The sequence below is a fragment of the Natrix helvetica genome (genome assembly GCF_964273705.1).
Source record: "Natrix helvetica genome assembly, chromosome: 2".
In the NCBI taxonomy this organism is placed as follows: Eukaryota; Metazoa; Chordata; class Lepidosauria; order Squamata; family Natricidae; genus Natrix; species Natrix helvetica.
In genome coordinates this window covers 235996073-236021287 of record NC_138552.1, presented here as the reverse complement: position 1 = coordinate 236021287, position 25215 = coordinate 235996073, and the positions used below count along the sequence as shown (strand labels likewise).

The 25215-nt window shown below is 35.5% G+C and overlaps 2 protein-coding genes across 2 annotated transcripts in view; both read right to left on the bottom strand.

The window, feature by feature from the left end:
- SPDYA (speedy/RINGO cell cycle regulator family member A) overlaps nt 1-19226 on the bottom strand; it is a 32189-nt gene extending 12963 nt beyond the window's left edge. The window contains exons 1-6 of the mRNA XM_081940664.1: nt 19052-19226; nt 9294-9380; nt 8361-8404; nt 5880-6132; nt 5274-5332; nt 4114-4199 (exon numbers count right to left, since the gene is read on the bottom strand). Of these exons, the coding sequence (XP_081796790.1) occupies nt 4114-4199; nt 5274-5332; nt 5880-6114 (380 nt within the window). The 5' untranslated portion in view covers nt 6115-6132; nt 8361-8404; nt 9294-9380; nt 19052-19226. The remainder of the gene's footprint in view (nt 1-4113; nt 4200-5273; nt 5333-5879; nt 6133-8360; nt 8405-9293; nt 9381-19051) is intronic.
- Nucleotides 19227-20561: 1335 nt separating this feature from the next.
- Nucleotides 20562-25215, bottom strand: part of PPP1CB (protein phosphatase 1 catalytic subunit beta) — a 36264-nt gene continuing 31610 nt past the window's right edge. Inside the window, exons 7-8 of the mRNA XM_081940144.1 lie at nt 25061-25195; nt 20562-23433 (exon numbers count right to left, since the gene is read on the bottom strand). Coding sequence (XP_081796270.1) covers nt 23329-23433; nt 25061-25195 — 240 coding nt within the window. The 3' untranslated portion in view covers nt 20562-23328. The remainder of the gene's footprint in view (nt 23434-25060; nt 25196-25215) is intronic.

The window sequence follows — 25215 nt, the reverse complement described above, 5'->3', positions numbered from 1 at the left end:
AGGAGGAGGAGACGGAGCTAGGGCCAATGGAGGAAGATGATGCAGCCTTTCTAGCCCTGGAGAATGACCAGAAGAGCAGGATGAGGCAGTCCTGGGTCCCTTGGACTTGGGAAGGGTTGCCAGTGCAGGAGAGAGGGCACAGGACGACCAAACAAGGAGGGAAGAGAGGGCAGGCAGCAGAGCAAAGGAGCCATGGAGCTCCAGCGATGAACAATAACCCTCCCACACAATCCCCAAGCAGAGAGAATGGAGAGGAGGCAGGTTCAACGCAGGGCGACCCGATGATTCGGGAGAAGGGTACCCCACCCCTCTTAACAAGGCTCAATAAAAGGGACTTAAGCCTTTGTTCTGGCTGTGTTGCTTCCATGCCCAACCTTGGGTCATCTCAAATACTTGAAGATTACTTATAACTCTCAGCTATCAATACTGAGAGATGTAGCCTGCCTGGTCGAGCTCCCGATATCCCGCTATTTCAATTGCTAAAGTACTTGTAGAAGATGATTTTGATATACACAATATGTAAAATAAAATTGCTCCCCACAATGATGAAATTTGCCTTGCATTTTGAAAAAAAACACCTGGATGTGCTAAGCCCCATACGATATGGACAAACACTGAACTGAATTCACACAGTGGCTATGATAGATGACATGCCCTCTTTACCTGGGGCAAAATACCACCATTAAATTGTGACTGCGGGGTCAAAAAACAATCTAGCCAAAATATAGTGACAATGCCAAAATAGAGGCTATAATGGAGACTTTGCTGATTTCCTGGCTGTGACAAATGAAGTAAAAAAATTATATCTGTAATCTAGACATACATTTATAATATTTTAGATTTTTATTTCATATTTTATCTCTTTTTATCAAAATATGATATGAGTATGCCATACAATAAATAAATGTTCAACAATACAGGCAGAGTTGGAAACTGAATTCATGGAACAGTCAAGGAAACCTGGAAAAAGATGTTTCTGGTTTACTGATTCAAATACTCCTGGGTATTGCAAAGCATCTCTTTTGACAAATTTGCAGAGCCCTATGATATGGCTAGTAGTACTTTTCTGGATTTGTCGTAGAAATGGTATCTTAAATCCAAAGCAATTGAGGTAATACTGAATTTTGCTAATCCCTCAGAAAGAGTTCCCCCTTTTTAACCAATGCATTGTAAATATTCTGTAAAGTTTCTATAAATGTAAACTGTCAAATGTAAATATTTGACTGACAGCTACACCATCCAGTCAAGGAATTACTTTATGGGTTCTTCAATCACAGAGGTTTGGGAAAGATATAGAAGAAACATTAAAACCAGTCCCTGGAATTTCCGTCTTTTGTCAGGAAAGGGCCCATGCACCTATATTCTGTGAGAGTTGGGGGGAATGTATTTATTTATAGAGATTTTTACAACTCTTCTCGTGATATTTAGAGAATAATTGATTAGAATAAGAATCAATTAGTAAGAGTTAGAATAAGTGATTAGAGAATAATCATAATAATACTGGTTAATTTAAATTCAGTTCAGTTCAAATAAACTGGATCTTCACCTAAACCAATACATTTCTCAACTAAGAAACATTTATTTATCAGATGCCCTCAATGTAAGAATAATTAAATAATTAAATGGGAGTAGGTTTTGATATTTAGAACAATTTAATGTGTTAAAAGTCATCCTGGTATAGAATTCAACTTAAATGGAAACTATTTCCACATCAGGACTTAATTCATGGATTTGTACTACATCCAAAGTGGGACTTTTTAATGTATAAAGCATATATTTCAATTTTACAGATGTATCTAAATTAGGACAGATTCTTAGCACTGTTAATTGAACTGTTCATGGTTTATAAGTCTGCTTGATGGTTATTGATATACTGTATATTCTTACCCTATAGCTTAATAGTGATTTTAGTCTTTTAAAGCAATATTTTCACAGGTTCTTTTTTTTTAACTGTTTGGCTTAACCCAGACTCAGGACAGACACAAAAGCACTGGACCCTGGACAAACAGGTTCCTTGTATCTCCCCATAAGGGTTGAGAAGCTGTTGTATTATTAAAAAACAAACATGTACTAGTGATAAATTTCTTCTTTTTCTTTTACTAGCCAGCATATAGAGCTCTTGCATCTTTTTTACATTGTGCTTTATCTTGCTGGGGTTCTATACTTATTTTCCTCCTTTTGGATCATCCACTGCTTCTAAATGAGAAACACTTTCTTTCATTTAGCTGCTCTACTCTGTTTATTATTGGGTGCAGAGCTTCAAAACTCCCATACCTTTGCCAAGGTTTCACCTTTATTGGCAACTCTTGCTGTGTTGGTGCTAAGGGAAAACTCATATGGGAAGGAAAGTAGGCAGTATAGATGCCTGCAGTTCTTTCAAACAGCTTCCTTGTGCACATACCCCATCTCTTTTGAAAGGAATTTGATTTTTTTTTTCATGTGGTTAGTGTAATCATCTTTACCATTCAGTGATAAGAAGTCAGTAATGAGGTTTTGCTGTCGCTTGATGTACAATATTACATTTGATATGGTTGTAACGTCAGATACCATCTAGTCAGACATGAATTGGTATCCTTCATTTGTTGCAGCCCATGTGGGTAAATACATAAAAATATATAAGTGAATAAATCCACAAATATATTTAGTTATTTATAATTAATGATCTACTAGAAATCATAAGGTCCAAGACATATTATTTGTTGATTCTTCTGTATTTTGTATTTTATCCCTTTTTCTTGACCCCACACATAATTTTATGAATGTCTAATAAAATGTACTAAAGTTATGTGGATGTTTCTCTTTAAAGGATTATTAAACTGTTAGGGAGAAGAATAAAACTTTCTTAACTTTTCAGTAATTTTCATAAGTTTCTATAAAAATGTAGATTTTTTTTCTTAATAAAATACTGTTTTAACATCAAATCAATAGTTTGCTTTTACTGTGGACAACTTAAAGATGAGTTCAACATTCTCATTTAATGGTGGCTATACAACCCTTTTGTGCTATTCGATTGCACAATTAAGAGGAATGCAAGCATGAAATCTTCCAGCCCTGCCAGATTTGGATAGCTTAATAATTAAAATGTGTTACTTAATAAAGGGAAAACGCCACTTTAAAAAAGTTTTATACTATATCTTGATTTAGCATTATGCATGAACATCAGCAATTGTTCCTATTTAATAAATTATGATAAAACAAATCCCATAACATAATCATGAGTCTTGTCTACCAAATAACATTCTAAGGATGCTTATAATTACTGCCAAAATCTGACTTCATAGATTTTCACTTTGACAGAAGCAAATTGTGCAAAAATACTATTTGGTCCAAATAGTGGACCAAATAGAAAATAAGTACAATATTAGACAATTATATATTTAAAACACAAATAGTGGGTTTTAATTATATAATTGCCTAATGTTATACTTATTTTCCTAAAATTTTAGTAGTCTCTAGTTTTGAGATATAAAGAATTTTCATTAAGGTTGTTTTTAAATTGTAAACATTTATTAATTTTTCCCACTGAAATTTAGAAAATTAAATGAGGTTTGCGCCTTATACTTAAGGTGAAATGTGAAGCCTATTCAAATCAGGAAGTGTAAGCACCTAATTGGATTATAAAACCCCCAAAATATATACTGAAATATATATACTGGGGAAAAAATTGAAAGTTAGATAACCACTCTGGTAGAGAATTACCAGTAATAGCGCTCTATTGTCCCTGGTCTTTTTTTTTTTTTTACAAAACAAGATTACACACCACGACTGTATATTTTTGAGGGGTTTTCTGTGAACATAAAATAAAAATATTTCCATTCTTAACTTTCATTTTAAAATATTAGAAATCTGCAGAAATCAGTTACTCTTCTACTTAGTTTTGACAAGCAAGCTGGGCTCATACACCAATTTACAAATTAAATTTCTATCAGCCTAATAGTCCTAAAGTGCTTCAAGATATAAATATTATAAATATAATTATAAATATTGTAAATATATAAATATAAATATTTATTCATTGGAGCCAACAAGGCTTTGTTCTAACTACTCTTCTCTCAAATAATAAATTCTCTCTCTTGCACTTTAATCACAACTATAAAGTTTAGAGTTACTTACAGAGCAACAAAGAAATTAAGCCTGGTGTGTTCGTTTATACTATAGCCAGCCCTCTTGAAATAAACAAAAGTCATTGCCAAAAGATACTGTTGAAAGAAAGTAGAATGTTAATGTTCCTCTTTTTCCTTTGGCCAAATGACAAAAGTAATTTGATAAAATCAACAGAAAAAAAATTATTAACCAAAAAAAAGAAAGAAAATCTTTATTTTTAATTAATTGCCAAGCACAGAAAGGTTTTAAAATTCAGGTGAATCACACCTCCAATTGGATTTTTCAGTCATGCTCTGCCACAGAAACTCATGTTCTCACTGTCTTAACCTCATTAATAGGACGTAAAGCAGGGCTAGAGATATCGCTCCTAACCAACAGATTAAGGATCAGGTAATTTTTCAGTTATACTGGAAATTTAGCAAACACAAAACCGATGTAAAACTGATATTGAGAAAAATGGGCCAATAAATTTCAGCTACTGTCCTAGTGCTGCAGGGTAAAGTGCTCCTAATTACATAATAGCCTGTCACATAAATTGTTAGTATGCCATGCAGCGTGTCACTTTCTGCACAATCCGGTGGTGTTGTATAGGGTACCAATACCTACAGCCACTGCTCTCAAATTATTTGCTGTTTTTTAAGCCTTAACATATGTCATATAGCAGAACTCAACTCTAACAATAATATTTTATTCATTGCAGCATTTTAATATCAGAGTTAAAATTATTTTAATGTCTACAGTTGGGTTTTGAATAAATATTTTTTCAGACTTTTAATTCAGCAAATGAATAAATAATAAAGCTGTAGGATTATTTAGACAAGTAGCTTAGACTATATTAAAATGAGCCTCCTACTTACTAAATAGTAATGTCCAGTATGCATGTATTAAGAATTAGGGCCATGTTCTCATTTATATCTCAATAAGAAGTATTAATACATTATTTTTATTTAGATTTCTAAAATATTGATTTGTATTATTAAAATATTGATCTATGTGAGTCAATCACATCTAATCACAATATTTTTTTAAAATTTTATGTTATTTAAAACAGTAATTGAATTATTAAATTGAAATTAGCATGAAACAATAGAGTTTGGTAGATGACAACAGAATATACAGTAAATCCTCTGATTTTTAAAGTTATAATGACTTAAAAGCAATAAGTCTACCTTGTCTGCAATTTTACAGCAACAATCCATCCACAAGAAATCTTGTATCAAATCATCATCTATAAAATAAGGCAGCAATGACAAACTAATTATAATCTCAGGACACATTCTTTGAAAACAGCCTTTTAACAATAAAATTACATTTTTTGTAAATTCTAATTTGACTATAAAGTCACCAGCTATTTTGCGGGGAGGGGAGGATGTTGTATCTAAAGAAAACCAAGACCAAGGAAAAATGCTATGAACACAAAACAAGCTTTTTTTTAGCACATACATTTATCAGCCTCATCTGATTTCCAACTTCCACACATATGAGGATTGAAGAAACAGTCATTACTATCATTGAATTCTATATGCACAGGAAATTTTTATTTATATTTTGGTTCCCATGAGAATAAAATTAGAGTGATGAAGAGTTTGAAGTTGGTGAAAGTTTCTGAGTTGCCTCTCATGCACACACAATCAGTTTGCATATTTTATTGAAATATGAAATATTATGTATCTATTTTCACGTGTGTATAAATGGCTTGACAGCACATAAACAATATACACATATGTATGTGTATGCATAGATATAACATTCTATTAATGTACCAAAAAACCTACCAAATAGTTTAAAGAAAGCTGTCATTTCCTGACGCTGAATAATTAAACATGAACCTTTTGATTGTTTTGGCTTAATATTATGATTAATGTTTTTTCCAGAGGTCTCCCGGCAGTCTTTAAATTTTGGGCGCTTAAGGGCAAGTGTCTTTTTTTGTTGATATGATTTAGATTCACTTGGTTTTATATGAATGGTAATAGTGGGAGGCGTTCGACAGCAGCTTTGGTTATGTTTCATTTTCCTAAATGAAGTTACCTGTTGAAATAAAAATAAATCCTTAGCTGAAATTAAAGTTATAGAAAGGATATTCTGAAAAATACACTATGCATATGCTATATCTTTATTCATATGCTGTGAGCAAATGTTATATCTTTTCCATATTTTTGCTACATAAAGTACAATATAATTGAATTTTATATATACAGTGTATTAGTCTCCCTTCTGCAAGTTGCTCAGAGTATTTGGTGTTTTAAAATGTTATTATATATTGTCATTGAGTAACTTAAACTAATTGTATTGATCATATCAACAGTAATTAATGGGTATAATTATAAGTTTGGACAATGGATAACCACTGAAATTATCAATACTATTTTGATATGTGCTAATTTGCAATTCAATTACCTATTTTAGATTAAAAGCAGAATTACCCTTGTTCTTGGTGGCGGTAATTCTACATGATTATAAAGCATATCCCACAAACTGTTCCTACTCTATATTGTGATTTGACTTAGATTTCTAGTTCTTAACTTATTTTTTTGTATTAGATAGGTTTATATTCTAACTCTTCTACCTAGTAAGCTAATCAGAAATGCAGCACAGTTTTGCCAAGTATTCAATCTATCTTATCCAATTTTCTTTTTATCCTATGTTTTAGTTTCCTATATACCAACTTAACACATGCCCATTCCTTGGCCACAATACTCTTTAAGAGCTACAACTGAAGACAGTAATTTAGTAGTCTATAGTAATTTTCTCCAATTTAATTCCCCTGGACAGCTCAGGACTATAGTTTCCAGAATTCCTTCTCAAAATCTAAGTTGCCTTTCCAACATATTTGGTGACATCAGACTGGGAAAGAACCTTCACATGGAATGCTCAATCCTTTCTACAAATCTTAGTAGTTTTAAATGAACATTAAAAATAGATTATAAAGCATATTATTAAAAATTGTTAATTTAAATATAAATACTGTTTTCAATATAGCCATAAGGAAAATTTAGTATTGAAAAAAGTGACTTATGACCATTTTTCACACTTATGACCATTGCAACATCCCATGGTCATATGATCAAAATTCAGATGTTTGACAACTGGTTCATATTTATGACATATTTATGATATTTATGTCCTGGGGTCATGTGATTTCCCCCTTTGCAACCTTCTGACAAGCAAAGTCAATGGGAAAGCCACATTAGCTTAATAACATTAGTGCGCACTCACAACTAGTGAACCTGTTGCTAAAGTTCACCTCTGGGAACAGCTGATTGGGGGTATTCTGGGAGGCCGATCCACCCGCCAATCAGCTGCTCATGCTGAATCAGACTAATGTGCTGAAGCTGACCAAGCTGTTTGCTAAGGATGCTAGCCAGATGAATATTGATGGATGCTGGTAGACAGAGGCAGAATTTTTCCCCTTGTTTTCCTCCCCAAAAACTAAGGTGCATCTTATACTTTGAAAAATATGGTATTCCTAGAGATTTTGAAAGGAAAGGAAAGTTGACAGCTTTTCATTCGGAGTTGTTTGTGGATCACAGCAAAATACATGGGAAAATCCCATTTGATTAAAAATGAATTTGAGATTTGTGCTAGGGTTAGGGTTAAGTCTTCATGGAATCACAGCCAAAAACTAATGCTTGGGACAGATTCTTAGAGGTTTTTGAAGGGAAGAAAGGAAAGTTGACAGCTTTTCATTCGGAGTTCTTTGTGGACCAGAGTTAAATACTTTGGAAAATCCCATTTGAAACTAAAAATGAATCTAGGCTTAGAGTTACTTCTATATGGTGTCATGGCCAAAAACTAATGCTCGGGATATATTCCTTGAGGTGTATGAAGGAAAGGAAACTGAACAGTTTTTCATTCTGAGTTATTTGTGGACCAGAGTAAAATACATGGGAAATCCCGTTTGAAACTAAAAATGAATCTAGGGTTAGGGCTAGGTTTAGGGTTAAGTCTACATGTTTTCATGGCCCAAAACTAATGCTCGGGATAGATTCTTAGTGGTTTTGGAAGGAAAAGAAAGTTGATAGATTTTTGTTCTGAGATATTTGTTGACCAAAGTAAAATATATGGGAAAATCACATTTAAATAACTAATCTGTTGTCCTTTTTTTTTTTTACAAGAAACTCCTTTAAATCATAGCATGAAAAGCTTTTCTTGAATTACTTCCTTATGTCTTAATTTCTGAGGTGAAATGAAAATCGTAACTATTTAGGAATATTTTATCTAGAATCAAATTAATAACACTAGGGTGTGCTGCTTACCTTATATCCTGACAATGGAACTGCACCACTGGGTAATCGAAAGCCTACAGATTAAAAACATGATAAATATGTAAATGTTTCTTATCCAGTGAAAAGCAAATTTTTCTCCTTTTATACCGTCCCCTCTCTCTTTCGCTCTTCCTTTTCTAATTTGAGGTCTTTCATACTGCAATAAACTTTTCTGTATCTTAATTTCAGAAAAGGGAACAGGTAACTTTCCTAACATGATTTAGAACTAAAAACTGGAAATTGTATTTTATTAACTTTCTAAAAGGCAGAGGTTCGCATTTCTGTGTTAATATTAATTAAACAAAAGTTGAGAAGCAAAAAGATAGCAAAAAGGCTATCAGCACTATTAAAATGGCATTACTAAGTCAGAAATGCATCCCCCAAAGTAAGACCTTGCCTTTATTACAGAACACTTTTGCTCTATTCCAACTAAATCCCATGTGAATAAAATAAGATATTCTCAATGACAACTTATTTTTCTAATCATCTTTTTAGCTCCATTGCCTTTTAAATCCTTCAGCAGAAAAAAAAACCCAAGTGCAAGGAGAGTGCATGGGATAAGTCATGAAAATATACTACAAAGTAATGTATCCTCATAGGATTGATAAAAAAAGACTCTCACCCTGTACCATTTTTATGACTGCTGATTTGAAAAACCATATTTGCCTTTTCAAGTGGGTTTCAAAGTGTTGGGACTAATAACTAGTTATTTTTTTTTAAAAAAATTATGAAACTGTAAAATGTATTAACTTGTATCTTTCAAGCTTGTGAGGGCCTCTGGGAATACAGCTTGCTGCTTGTCATTTATTCCTAAAAGCATACAGATTATTTCAAAAGATGGCTTAACATACACGCAAAGGGACCTAACTCTGCATAAGTATTTAGTATTATTTATAAATAATGACACCCTAGAATTTCCCTTACCTCAAATATTTTAAGGGGATTTTTAAAAACCGGCACTCCCCAATGTTTTAAACAGGAAAATATTCCTCTTCATACTTGGTATTCACCCTGTAGAATATAAAAGTATTGAAAGGGGCAGAAATATTCAGAAGTGGCCCCTTCCTTCCTCTCTAAAATACACATTAAAATGGCAGCCTTCCCCCCAAAGATAAAGATATTTGTCACAGTAAAGGGCTTGAAATGCTCAATTCATGCCTGTGGTGTTCTTTTAGCTATATTTTATTTTTTCCTCCAGAGGGTCTTTGAGCCAAAGACTAAAAAAAATTCATATTTAGCAGCATCTAGTTATTAAGAAAACAGGAAACTTCCTGCATGCTACATTTACCTCAGACTTAAGTGCCCTACATGGGAAAGGAAAAACAGGAGAGGGGGAAGGAGGTCACTGCTTTTTTCAGCCAATCAAAAATCTCCTCCTCAGACTGACTTCTTTCAGTGTGGAGGTTTTCTGGGGAGGAGCTATTAACACCCTTCCATCCCCCATTAAATTTCCATCCAATCAGGACCCAGGCATTATAATTCTCAGCAAATTGAAACAGAAGGAATTCATCAATCCAGACTAAGGATGGCTTAGTTTTAAGAGAGTGGGTCAAAGCAAAACATAATCAAATAAACCAAATAAAAAAGGAGGTGGAGTTGCACTATATGTAAGAAATAATTACCTCTCTACAGAAATAGAGCACAACAATGAGAACTATCTTGAATGCATTTGGGTCAATATTAAAGGTTGGGGGGGAAATGACATTGCCCTAGGTCAGTGATGGCGAAACTATGGTACGCGTGCCACAAGTGGCACACAGAGCCATTTGTCAGGGCACATGAGGCGCTGCCCTGTTAGCTGGCTAGCGCGCATGCGCGCGCTGGCCAGCTGAGTTCACCTTTTTAAAAGCCATTTTTCGCCCTCCCCAGGCTCCAGAGGCTTTATAGGAGCCCGGGGAGGGTGAAAAGAGCCTCCCCCGCCCCTCCGGAGGCCCTCCAGGGGCTTCAGGGACCGTCGGGAGGCTTCCTGAAGCCTTCGGAACGCTTAAAACCACCCTCCGAGCAAATCGGAAGTGACTTCCGGGTTGCTCGGAGGGTCGTTTTAAGCGTTCCGAAGGCTTCAGGGACCGTCCGGAGGCTTCCCTGACGCCTTTGGAGCACTTAAAACTACCCTCCGAGCAAACCGGAAGTCACTTCCAGTTTGCTCGGAAGGTGGTTTTAAGTGTTTCGAAGGCTTCAGGGAAGCCTCCAGACGGTCCCTGAAGCCTCCGGAGGGCCTCCGGGGGGGTGGAGGAGGCTCTTCTCACCCTCCCCAGGCTCCTATAAAGCCTCTGGAGCCTGGGGAGTGCGAAAAATGGCTTTTAAAAAGGTGAACTCAGCTGGCCAGCGCGCGCATGCGCGCTAGCCAGCTGACAGGGCAGCGCCCTGATAGCCTTTTTGCTATCTTTTTGCTTCTCAACTTTTGTTTAATTAATATTAACACAGAAATGCGAACCTCTGCCTTTTAGAAAGTTAATAAAATACAATTTCCAGTTTTTAGTTCCAAATCATGTTAGGAAAGTTACCTGTTCCCTTTTCTGAAATTAAGATACAGAAAAGTTTATTGCAGTATGAAAGACCTCAAATTAGAAAAGAAAGAGCGAAAGAGAGAGGGGACGGTATAAAAGGAGAAAAATTTGCTTTTTACTGGATAAGAAACATTTACATATTTATCATATTTTTAATCTGTAGGCTTTCGATTACCCAGTGGTGCAGTTCCATTGTCAGGATATAAGGTAAGCAGCACACCCTAGTGTTATTAATTTGATTCTAGATAAAATATTCCTAAATAGTTACGATTTTCATTTCACCTCAGAAATTAAGACATAAGGAAGTAATTCAAGAAAAGCTTTTCATGCTATGATTTAAAGGAGTTTCTTGTAAAAAAAAAAAGGACAACAGATTAGTTATTTAAATGTGATTTTCCCATATATTTTACTTTGGTCAACAAATATCTCAGAACAAAAATCTATCAACTTTCTTTTCCTTCCAAAACCACTAAGAATCAATCCCGAGCATTAGTTTTGGGCCATGAAAACATGTAGACTTAACCCTAAACCTAGCCCTAACCCTAGATTCATTTTTAGTTTCAAACGGGATTTCCCATGTATTTTACTCTTGTCCACAAATAACTCAGAATGAAAAACTGTTCAGTTTCCTTTCCTTCATACACCTCCGGGGGGGGGGGGTGGAGGAGGCTCTTCTCACCCTCCCCAGGCTCCTATAAAGCCTCTGGAGCCTGGGGAGGGCGAAAAAAGCATGTAAAATGGGGGGGTCGTGTGTTGTACGCGCATGCGCACTGGGGAGTCGCGCGTTGCATTATGGGTGTGGCACACCCGCACATGACCCCCCTGCACTTGTGGCACGCGAGCCAAAAAAGGTTCGCCATCGCTGCCCTAGGTCTATACTACAGGCCACCCAACCAAGCAGAGGAAGTAGATGAACTTTTTGCTAGTCAGCTAACTAAGGTATGTAGGAAGCACACCACAATAGTAGTGGGGGATTTTAACTATGCTGACATCAACTGGGAAACAAATTCTGCACCAAGTGGAAGATTCAACAGGCTCCTAACAAACCTAGCAGACAACTTTGTTTCCCAAAAAGTAGAGAAGGAAACAAGGGGATCAGCCATATTGGACTTAATTCTCACTAACAGAGAGGAAATGATAGAAGGTGTTGAAGCCACAGGAACCCTGGGGGCAAGTGACCATGCAATATTGGAATTCAACATTATGCAAACATAAGGAGTAGAACAAAGCCAAACTAGAGTCTTGGACTTTAAGAGAGCTAATTTCAATAAACTTAGAGAGAGCTTGGGAAAAATTCCATGGATGAGAATCCTCAAGGGGAAAACACCTCAAGAAGCTTGGGAAATGAAAAATGAGGTTACAAAAACCTTACAAAAGGTTACAACACCAATGAAGAAGAAAAATAACAGCTCCCAAAAGAAACCAGCATGGCTGCATAAAGAACTCTCTGACAAATTGAAAGACAAAAAAGATAAGTACAAAAAGTGGAAAGTGGGGTGGGGGGGTGGGACATAACTAAGGCAGAATATCAGCAAATAGCCCGAGCATGTAAAGATGAAGTGAGGAAAGATAAGGCTCACAATGAAGAAAGGCTTGCCACAAAAGTAAAAAATAACAAAAAAAGCTTCTTCCAACATGTTAAAAATAAGAAAAGGTTAAGGAAACAATTGGTCCATTGCTGGGAGAAAGTGGCAAGAAGGTGACAAGCAACAGGGAGAAAGCAGAACTATTTAACTCATGTTTTGCATCTGTCTTTACGCAAAAGGATAAAACAGTCCAACCTATCAAAAACAGCACCCCAAAAATCAGATTAGGAAAACAAGTTGAATTAGGGAAGAAAATGGTAAGTGAACACCTGTCTACCCTAGACGAGTTCAAATCACCAATCAAGGAGAGAAGCAACTTAGAACTGAGGAGAAACTTCCTGACAGTTAGAACAATTAATCAGTGGAACAGCTTGCCTCCAGAAGTTGTGAATGCCCCAACACTGGAAGTCTTTAAGAAGATGTTGGATAGCCATTTGTCTGAAACTGTATAGGGTTTTCTGCCTAGGCAGGGGGTTGGACTAGAAGACCTTCAAGGTCCCTTCCAACTCTGCTATTGTATTGTATTGTATAATCAGAATATTAAATAAGGAGCTAAAACATCTTGTTTCTAGGATGGGTGAGAGAAGGGGGAAAATATTTCCCAGTCTTAGGTCTTCACTTAGGCAGTGAAAGTGTGCTAATGTATGCTAATACTATTAACCATCAAATAAGGATGTCATAATATCAACAGCAATATAATATAAAATGCTCAGATTGTGATTTAAAACAAAGCATTAGAAGGCAATGTTTTTTTTTGCAAAGTATAGATTAAAAAGTAAAGATTTAAGTACATATCCTTGTTTCACAACTTTAAAAAGCTTGGTATCTATCAGGTGCCCTACTGAGGTGAATCTAATTTGAGTATTTGTATATGTTAGTTTTCTATCCAAATTCAGCTGATCTAGCTTAATCTATGGTTTAATTCTACCAATAGAATCTAAAGCTGCATAAAAATCAAAAAGGCAACATGCAACCTGTGGGTGTGTTTTATATTTTTATTTATCAGATACTCCAATATAAAATAATAATTAATTGTTGAATAGGTTGCTCTAAATCTTGCCTGTTTCTCTGCAAGCACTTTGTTATCAAAGATCCAACCCTCTTAATTTATTAGCTAAATGTTTTACATACGTTTTAGCTATGATGTCAATCAGAATAATTGGTTCATACTTCTCCAGGAAAAGTACCATTTGTCCATTTTGGTATATTGGGATCACTATCCTTGTATTCCAGGCCTGGGAATGTAGACCAGAAGAATTATTGCTATTAATTAGTTTAGCCAAAATAAGCTCCCATGAGGCAGTAACCCTTTTAACAAATCACCAGAGATATATTCTTCTCTGGGGACTTTGCCTAATGGCAATGCTAGGATCAGATAGTCAATTTCTTTTAAAGAGCCAGGGATACAGGGTATAGTGTCACAAAGTTTTAGGTTAAGTAGGATGTGGAGCCATCAGTGGTGGGTTGCAGGCAGTACGCCCCGGTACGGGTGTACCGGAGCCTGCCCAGAGCACCGGATACCGTTCTGGTATGGAGCTACGGAGGACCCGCCCACTTGAGCTCCTTACCAATCTTTTAAGTCTTTGGTGCTTCTGTGCAAGCGCATGGCACGTACAGCACCTGTGCGATGCTCCGTTGGAGCGTCGCGGAGGCTCATGGAGGCGCTAAGACGCATGCAGTTGGAACAGGATCCGGAACCCACCACTGGGAGCCATCTAATATATATGGATCACACATTCCTCTTTGGCCACTCAAATCTCTGCATTATTATCTTCATCCAAATGGCGTTTACCAATTTCCAGAATAATACGTCTTCAGAATCTATGGTGTCAGGTGAAAATACCAGAGACATTTGATATAATGTCTTCTTGTGTTTTAGTATACATTTATACACAATTTTCCCCCTAAGGAATTGTATGGCACAACCATCTTTTGCTCTCCTTGCCAAATTCCTATCCACGCAACATGTTGTTCCACATCCCATATCAAACCAACAGCCATGTTATTGGTGAATTGAACTTTATTTAGAAGTGTCTGCCTTAATTCTTTATTTTCAGCATACCTCTATCTTTAAAGCCAGTATATTGGAATGTAATAGGCTGCTGATCACTACAGCATTGTGGAATAACACCTGTTTTGAAATGTTCCTATTATGGCAGAAGGGATACATCCCTAGTCAATTATTGTTGCTATATTTGTTAATTCCCCATTAGGATGGATAAACTAAGTATGTCACTGCCTTAATTGTTAATTATTATGTTCAGTCCCCTGGTTGTTTACAAAAGTAGGAGGACATGTCTCATTTATAACCTATGCATTTAATATTAGTTTGACTTAATCCATGTTATAGGTCTTACTTTTGTTCCCTTTCTTTTACATTTGTCATTGTCTGATGGATTTTGTTCTATGGGGTATATCATTAAAAATATTTATAAACTCTACTTCTTCAAGCAAGGAATAAAATATAAAGAAACCTTTTTTCCTGAAAAATACATATCAGATTAAGAACAAGCTACATAATTATGGAAAAGAATAATCTTAGCCAAATATAATTTTGGTCACTAAAATACTCTACCTAGTTTATGTTTCATTCCAAAATAAGTATGTTCTATAAATTTCAGCTTTCATCGTTAGCTGGACAGCAGGGGGCAGCAGACATCCATTGCTAAAATCAAAGAGTTAATTCCCTTGCAAAATCAATTTGCAAATACTATACACATTACAGAAATTAAGTTTCTAAATATTAACGGGTCATTTCCATTTGATATGGTGCAGTGCATGAAACTGGTCATTGTAGCTCATGTAAATTGTTGTATCTTAATGTTACATAAGAACCGAATGCAATATTTATTTTTATTTGCATATTGTCTATCAGGATTTTAGTTATGGTTTAGTTAAAAATAAATTCCCAGAAAGTTTGCTGGACAGCTTCTAAACAATTTGGGAGGCAGTTTTTGTGAATTTAAGAGAAACAAGAAAGGTCAAACATAGTTATATAGGGCTTGCTTTTTGCACTATGGACTTTGGCAAATGTGCTCTACTCTGAAGGTTTTTATATTGAATTAAAGCACAATGGGTTTGGTTTAATGCAGCATCTGAAACTGAACCCAGTGAATACCTGAGGAAAACAATAATCAAATTTTGTCGATGCCAGTCCAATCCAATGCAAATAGAATTTAAAGTAGGAACCAGCTTTTATTCTAAAATGTTATTACTGTAATCATGCAATAGTCTATAGATGTTTGGGAAATGACAAATCTTTGCAAAAAAATATACATGTAGAAACAATCACAATGCCAAAGATGGCAAGATATATAATACCATGGATTTTCTACATATAATGTATGGTTATAAAAACTGAATGAAAATAGGAAAAAATTATCAGAAAAGCTGTGGGGAAATCAGTGCCTTTGAATGGTGGTAAAGACTGTTGAAAATGCCTTTAACAGCAAGAACAAATAATTCAACACTCCTTGAAATAAAATCAGAGAGCTCACTGGAAACACTACTAAAAATTATTAACATCCAAGTTTATGTATTAATACTGTAGATACCTAATGTGGAAATAAAGAGTCTTTGGAGAAGATTCTGCCTGGAAAAACAAAAGTAATAACAAAAGAGGCTAGCAGAAAATAGGTATTGTTTTCATATTGTTTTCCTCCTATCCTTGGCCTGTTCCTTGCACTGTATTTCATTATACTTATACAATAGCAGAGTTGGAAGGGACCTTGGAGGCCTTCTAGTCAAACCCCCTGCCTAGGCAGGAAACCCTATACCATTTCAAACAAATGGCTATCCAACATCTTCTTAAAGACTTCCAGTGTTGGGGCATTCACAACTTCTGGAGGCAAGCTGTTCCACTGATTGTTTATGCTTCCCCCTCAAAAGAATTTAATGAAAACTGCAAGCATTGTAGCCTTTGAGAGTCTTTAATCTTTCCACCAGATACTTGTTAATGTAGTTTTTTTTTTTAAAGGAAATAATAGTCCTTTATTGTTATTCTTTGAGAAATTTAGAGTATTTCTGTAAATGACTGCCCTTTTTAAGAAATAACTGCCAAATTTCAGATGAGTCCATGGGCTGCTGAACTCATAGTATTTCATAATATAAAATGAAGAAAGGGTAGGGATTACATTCAATGATCTACAGCTTTTCGTCATTTTTGCAAAAGTTCAGATAGATTATTTAAGTAACTTTTGGAAAGACAAGAACTCAGGCAAGGCTTTATGTTTAAGAGGAGAAAAAAGTTTTCTCCCTTTTCTCCCCATCCCATAGATATTTTAGCAATTTATATAAGTGTGATATTCTTCACCAATTTTTATGACAAAAACATGAACTCAGGAATAATAATTAACGAAAACACTTGATTTTTTTTTGTCACTGATAAATTGAATATCCAGCATTTTCCAAGTAAACACCCAATGTTAATCTTATCTAAGATCCCATTGATCAGTTCTACCCCAGGACAGAATTATACAGCATTAAAAACTGGCACTTCCTTGCAATAAGTTGGTTCACCATCTTTGAGCATAGGGATTGATGAGTTCTGGTAAATCCATTTAAAGCGCTCAGAAATTAAAGCTTCATATTCATATTTCTAAACCGCCCCCTCTCCCAAAAAGGGACTCGGGGCTGATGTCCAATTTTGTGTGGACATGTTGAATCGTTCTAAAACTGTTGAATTTTAGATTCTGAATTTAGCTAAATTTGATGCACATTTGTAATTAATATTTTCTTTGGAAAAAAAAAGCATGGCTAGGATCAAGATAACCAGGGTTACTTGCATATATTGCTATAGTTCACTGAAGTCAGGGACTTAATAGACATGTCAGCTCAGCCCCTTTCTACTTCTGTACAATGCTCTTGATGAAATTATCCATTGGTTGCCATCATTTGACCCAAATAAAGCACGCTGGGTTGCAAGGTGATCATTTTCCTAATCACAACCCAGCTGAAAGCTGCTTGAGACATGAACAGATTTCCAACAGATATAGTTCATAAATGTAAGTTGATGTTTGAATTGGATTGTCAGCAAGCAGAAAAAAATTACTTAATATGAACACATATTGTATATAATAGTATGCGTTATTCTGATTTGAATTTATCCTAGGTTTCACAAATAAATATGTGTACCCTCTTAATGCACGCAATTTCCAATACACTATATCAGTGATGGCTAACCTTTTCAGCACAAGAGTTCCGGAACTGGAGCGCACCAGAATCCAGGAGTGGCCAGCTGCTCTTCCAGGTCCCAACACACATGCATACAGGCCAGCTGCTCTCCTCTGGGTTCTGGCCTGTGCATGCACCGGAACCCGGAACAGCAGCTGGTGACAGTGCACATCCCCGCAGAGGCTCTGCGTGCCACCTTGGGCTTGCGTGCCATAGGTTCACCATCACGGTATTATATGGCAAGATTGAGATTTCAGGAAAATTTCATCATCTGTGCAATGCTGATTTCTTTTTATTGGCCTATTATACATTGAAATTCAAAGATGTGCAATAGTATTGGACCTAAAGGTTTGACTAAATTCTGTGGTCAGAATCCATAATTGGTAGGTTGTGTCTTGAATAAGCATAAGAATTTTATTATTCCACTGCATCATCAGGTACTTGTTCAAAGGAAAACAGACAAGGAAATCTTCATTGTTAAAAGATGAATTTTTGAGAAGTCTGTAATGCCAAAAAAAGTGAAAGACAGACAATTCAATGCCATATAATCAATCCATCTAAATGATAAATATATCATAAGTTGCTGATATTGCTCATTAGGATGAGAGGAAAAGATATAGTTCATCACCCCAGTATTTTTTTTCAGTTGGAATCTAGTATGAAAACTCATGCTAAGAATTACTGGAGTGTTTAGGTAAGCTTAACTTTTATTTCCAGTTTCACTGAAGAAATTGGTAAATTAAATAATCCAGTATACTTTTTTTTGCCTATTGCTGTGAAACAATTAGAATTTTTTTAACCAGTAGGTCATTAACAGGAAACTTATTTTTTAAAAGCACTAAGGTTACTTGATGCTGACATGAATTGATTATAGAAAAGTGCTATAAAATTTTAAAATCTATGTTTTTATAGGTTGCATTTCTTATTTGTGCATTGTTTGCTTCCTATTATACTTTTATTTGGTGAAAGGTTTTTAGTAATAAGAGACAGTAACATGGCTCATTTTAAGTCATGGTTTGTTCAAAGTTTGAATTGTCCACAATTGGCTGAATTTACATTTCAGTAAATTCAGAGGTACCTCATTCCTCTCAAGTTTTAAATTACATGTGATACATGAACCAGTCTATTTCACTATGGTTGTAAAACAAGGTAGGAAAAACAGGCAGCAGAGTTTCTAAGGTTAGCACTTTTTTACTTTAGCAATGGTCATATTTTTATATGAACATGCAGATGAAAAAAACGGGGCAGGCTGCATACACTTCTTAGAGAAATGAACAGCTTAAATTGTAGTAGTTTCCAACATTTTGAGTAGCTTTCCAGCTGTTTCTTCCATACAGATGCACTAGGGGATTTTTTTTTCAACATTACTTTTCCTTTCTTTTGTCCCATCTCATATTCTTAAGCCTGGGTGACTTACAATTAATTACAATTTTCCAATTACTGGTCTGCATCTGGTCCTTTTCTATATCTTTCTTCTCCACCTAAAATACAAAATACCTCTATGTAGTAAGTAAATAACAAAAATCAGAGCAGTCTCTCAAATATGCATATTTGAAACTGGTAGCTTGCACATACTTTAGTATCTTCTAAATCAAGAATATTGACTTAACACAGCAATGGCAAACCTTTTTTGGCTCGTGTTCCATAAGTGGGGGGAGCGCAGGGGGGTAGTGTGTGGGCGTGCCGCACCCATAATGCAATGCGTGACCCCCTCCAGCGTGCATGCGTGCACTACAGGCGCTCCCCCCCATTTTTTGCATGTTTTGCCCTCCCCAGGCTCCAGAGGCTTTATAGGAGCCTGGGGAGGGCGAAAACAGCCTCCCCCGCCCCCCCAGAAGCCCTCTGGAGGCTCCAAGGACCTTCGGGACGCTTCCCTGAAGCCTCCGGAGCAGTCAAAATGAACCTCCAAGCAAACCGGAAGTTTGCCATCACTGACTTAAGAGATGTTACTTACCGGTAATTCGACAATTTTAATTTTCACTCCACCTTTCTAAATATTGGTATTGGCAATCCCAGCAAATCTATTATTTGTGGGGGCGAAGGAAATGTCTAACAACATGTGGGGTTTCTACCAGGCTTCCAAAAAAGTAATTGAACGATGGGTTAGATGAGACTCTGGATGTCTTCAAGTCCTGGCGGACACTAAAGCAACCAAAAATATGTATGTCCATTCTCTTAATACATTTGTGAGCAAGTGCAAAGTAAAAGAAAATTCTGCAACAGAGAAATGAATCTGATTCATATATAAACAATATAAACTCATGTTCAAGCATGGAAAGCCTTGTGCTTTATTTTCCAAAGTATTTGGTTAATTGCAGAAACAGATATTGAACTATATAGCTACTAGAAGTATTGCAAACAAAATTCCCCCAATGTTTTGTGTCTACATGATGGATATCTACGAAATAACCTAGGATTTCTTAAATCTGCAATGTGTATATATTTTAATATTTCTATAAAGTTTCTATCTGCAGGGGAGGATCACTTGTACATTTCATGTTCTTTTGGTCACCCAAAAGATAATGTACTTTTGTGTACTTCCATATTTCTTAAATGTTTGGCTGTGTGTTAGCATCTGCACTGCATGGAAACACTTTTTTCTTTTACCTTTTTAATTGTCTAATCTTATCTCTTCAATACTGACCACTATGAAATATGGATATTGGTTAGTACTAGTTCTAGAGAGTTCCCAACATTCAGCAGATATTGGGATGCTGCACAGAAAGTTAACCCAATCTATTCTAGTGAAGCTGGAACTTAACTGGATTCTATGATTATCTTGCCTTTGGGATTAACAAAGTTAGTGGCATTTAAAGAGGTGTTCTTCCTTTCCAAAACATGTCTTCAAGATTTAACAGCAGATACATTTGAGACAATGTGTACAACTGAAACGCATTAACGTGCAAATAAGAGACATGAATACAGAATCAAGGGGTTTAGTTGTATTTATTCCTAAAACTCAATATTCCTCCAGGTTGGCAGGACACAACCAGCTTAGATATGATATTTTGCATCCACAAGATGGGTTTTAAACAATGTCCATTCACACATGTGGAAAAAAGTCTTTTATACAGTTTGTTCAAAAACTATCCTGTGAACTACTTTCATATCAGAATCTTCTAGCAGTCCATCCACATTGCACAAGATTGTCTTTAAGCAAATTGCTTATGTGACAGTTTGATGGAACAATGGCAGGAAAGAAAACTCCACACAGTAGGTAGAAGCTACTTAGAAATAAAACTGTGGAAAAACGCTACTAGAAAGTGACACCAGCTTTACAGAAAGATTGCAGAAAAGGGAACTGTGTTCCTTTTACGCAAGCAATGAATGATGGGGGTGGGAAGACAGACAATAAAATAATATTTAAAATCATGCTTAATACATTACAACTGAACTTATGGCATGCCAGAGGTCATATATCTCAATGGGGATTTCATATTCATGGACCAGTTCTAAGGACTGAACATGATCTGCCCTTAAGTGCTTCCAATAAATTATTCTTTCAGAAATGTTGCAAGAAAAAGATGATAAGTGGTAATTGTAGTGATTATATTATTTGTTGCACAGATACTAGAATTGTGCTGTTACCAGATATTAATGACGAGAGATTTCAGTTACAGGATACTGATAAGTAAAAAGTTACCATCTTTCAATACGTTTTTGCATGCTTAGATAAGCAGTGATGTAACAGCATTCCCCCCCCCCCAAAAAAAAATGTTTAAACTCAGCTGTACAAATTAATGTTCTAAAACACTTAAATAAGGGTTCACCTGTAAAAAAGGGTCATTATTGGACCAGCAGCTATGTAAGCTTTGCTTCCATTTTCTCAATTCCTAATGAGGTTATTGGCATGAATTTCTCTTCTAGTTAATGACTCAAGTTCACCTGTCTGCAGTCAGATGAGAACTTTTTATCACTGTGCTGGATAACTGCAACTGAAAATTAGCCATTGTTCTGGAAGTGACATTTGTTCAGCAACTTGGCACTGCACCATTCTTATTACTGAGTTCTGTGATTTTAAAACAGGAAAATAACACTGTTTTTAAATACTCTTATTGAATGTTTATATTAGCATTAGTATTAACCTTTTACCCACATAGCAATTAATGCATGCCATTAAGAGCTAATGAATTTTTTAAAAGGATTGGAATAAACAGTCAGACTTCAAATGAATTAAACAACTTTACTAAATGGAAAAAAAACTACATTTAATGTTTAAAACAAAATGGAATTAGAAAAGAGGCTTAAATTTAAAGAACTTCACTTAGCAGAAATCACTTGCATAATACGTGCTATTTATAAAATGCAAGTTTCAAATCCTCAGTGTAACATTTGCAAAGGAAAAATTAAAGTTTTACATTTATTGTTGCGCACAGAATGATACAAACTGTAACCTTATCTCTTAAATCTTACAAGTTTGTCAGTGTCCAATAAAAGTTTGTAATCCTATTCAATGAAATCTTTGCCTTTCCATTTTTATTGTCTTACAAACTTTACAAATGAGCTTACACTTATCATTAATATGAATCCTTAAAAAGGAAAGCAGGAAAAGAAATACTGCATCAACTCTTGATCATGTACAGAAATTATTGCTACTATACGTACACTACAAAGCAGAAATCTCTACATGAATATGAATTTTGATCATGAAAATCCAGAAGATATCATTCTTTGTAACATAAGCCTTACAATCATGTAGATATATTAGACAGTTCAACCACCATTAGCTTTAATTTCCCTACTGTTTTTTTATCAATATACATTTAAATAACCCTCCTGGAGTGCTGGCAGGGAAGAAAAGGGAAGAGAAATAGCACTTCCAAGGCTGTCGGAGAAGAATCTTCACGTCTTCTGAGAAATGCAGAATGTACTTTAATGCAAGTGTGGCATTATCAAGAAGCTAAGCATGCTGAAAAATGTTTCATGCTAATAAAATCTAATGCAAGATATTCCATGACCAACAAAGAAGAAATACAACTTTTGACCTATTTTAGTTGAATGAGTGCTGTTATGAGTATAATGTTAGTTTTAAATGGTGCAGTGCACGAAGTGGCAGACTAAGTAATAAGTTTTGTTTTATGAAAAAACACTGATTTCTAGTCTCTTTGGAAAAGGAACATTATTGAAGAACTAGCTTGAGCTTGGTTTGTCTTTAATCACCAGACTCCTATTAGAGGGGAAAACACTTAGTCAGCAAGATTACTGGAAGAGAAAGAACAGCAACAGCTGGCTATTCAAATCCCTTCCACAGTTCATTTTTAGCCAGGGAACATTACTAAGATACCTTGCCATCATTCTAGCTACAAAATAGAAATAAAAGCAATCAAGCAACAGTAAGACCACATTACACAAATGAAACATCATGCTCTCATCTGATTTAACTATTACATTAAGCTTAAATTGGGATGTTGGTCAACTTTAAAACTGACATGTATGCAACCAAAATAATTTGTTTAGATCTGATTTACTTTATGTTGATTACTGGAACTTGGTGTATACTTATTACAATACAGTGTTGCACATCTGTCAACTAGAAAATATTAAGGATCCTTTACCCGTCTCTTTAAGTTAAAGATGTGACATCATAAAGGTTGTCAAATGGCTGGATGGTTTTACAGTGCACACTTATTATATACTGTATATATGGAGTTTTGTCCTTTACAGATCTGATGATTTTCTACTGTATTCCTTTCTTCACCTCTTCTTCGGTGGATTAGCTGTGCGAGGTGGAGTGACTGGACGTCCAGAATTCAGTCCACCATACTGGTACTTTGCTTTCTTTTCAGAAGGTTTCAGAATCTTAAGAGAAAAAAGAGTTCCGTCTTTATGAGCTGGGAAATATTTCGCATGTCAAAAAATCATTTTATGTCACTATAAAATGGCTGCCATGACTGAACTAGCTATACCAATCTTCACTTAGGGAAACTGAAAAGAATAGAAAACAAATAACTTGCCCAAGATCACAAATCCATAGCAAAAAGCAGGACAGGTGACTTGAATATAAACCCATTATTTTGAATTTATATGTCCTTAATTAGGATTATATAATCTTACACTGTTTTCTCTCACCTTGTAAAGCCATTATGTCTTGCAAAATTATGACTACCAGATCTGCAACAATTATTTGTCCTACTCTGCAGAAGTCATTTTGTCCTTTGACAATGCAATAATTGGGAATAGAATTTTCAGTGCTAAGTAATAAGGTCATAAAGCATGACTGGTGTTACATGACAATATTGCTTAGTGACAGTAATCCCATTGCTGTCATTAAGTGAGGACCTACTCATGAATTCCAGCTTGTTTTCAATAATCAAAGTCAATTGAGAAAATGGCAGGAACTTGCAAGTCCAGGTCAACAGAGAAGCATGGGACTGCTGCAGCCAGTGGCAGGATCAGAAATGGCTGCTGCTTGGAGGCAGAGGATGCACAAGTGGGCCAGGGCTGGCTGCAGTGGGGGTAGCAAGGGAACACAGGGTAGCCAAAAGAACAGGGATGGCAAGAGATAGGAGAGTTGAGCATTATTCATTCAGCACTACTGTAATTTTAAAGTGTCACTGAATGAATGGTTGTTAAGTGATGACTAACTGTAGACTGATTCCCTGATATATTCACAAGGCCCGAGATGTTACAAAACTTGTTACATGTTATTTCCTTGTCCAATAGATATAAAATTAAAGAAATACCAAACAACAATTCAGTTTTGCTTAAAAGGATTTTGAGTTGTCATTATCCACAAACTATTATTTAAGAATATTTCTGATTTGTTAAACAAAACAGAACAATTTCTGGGCGCTAAGTTTTTGACTGTAGAAAAAACATCAAGCATTTTGGAAATTTATCTGGAGTTCGGAACAAATCAGGTTGATTTGATCCAATACACCATGACTAGCAACAGAGTAGTATATTTTTCTCTCTTATACATGAGCTGAGTAGGTCTGTGCAAAACATTTTGTAATAGTGAGGTTTACAAATATCCATTCATTCATTCAATTTCTATTTCTATAACCGCCTATGTTATTGCTAAACCGAAATTTTAAAAAAATCATTGCATTTATTGATTGCTGTATCAGAAAGAGATGGGAGCTCAGAGTTTTGTAAATGAGAATCTCTGAACATAACACCAAATCCCGCTTGTGCTTTGCACTAATTAGGGATTAGTTTACCTACATTATCAAAAGATTCCATTGACAGAGCTCAAGCTTGGATTCACACCTTCAGGCCTTTTATTTTGGTTTGATATAATGGCCATAATAATTAGTGCTTCCCAACAAAGAGTTTAGCCTTTATAATCCAAAATCCTAATCTTCAATCAAGATACAATTAAATATTATATTTAGTAATTCCAATTAATTTTTACTATTTTAGTTTTAGGCACATACTAATGCTTGTAAATTTATAAGTTATGGTTAATATCAAAAACACCTACCTGAAAAGAACACATTAAAGTTTCATCCACACTCATCATGCCACCAGCATTGTCAAACTCTCCACAGTAATTAGGAGCAGAAAATAGAGTAACCAGCTGTCGTTTAGCAAAGAATTCATAGCCATCTTCAACCACCTGCCAGTGAGAACAGAAAA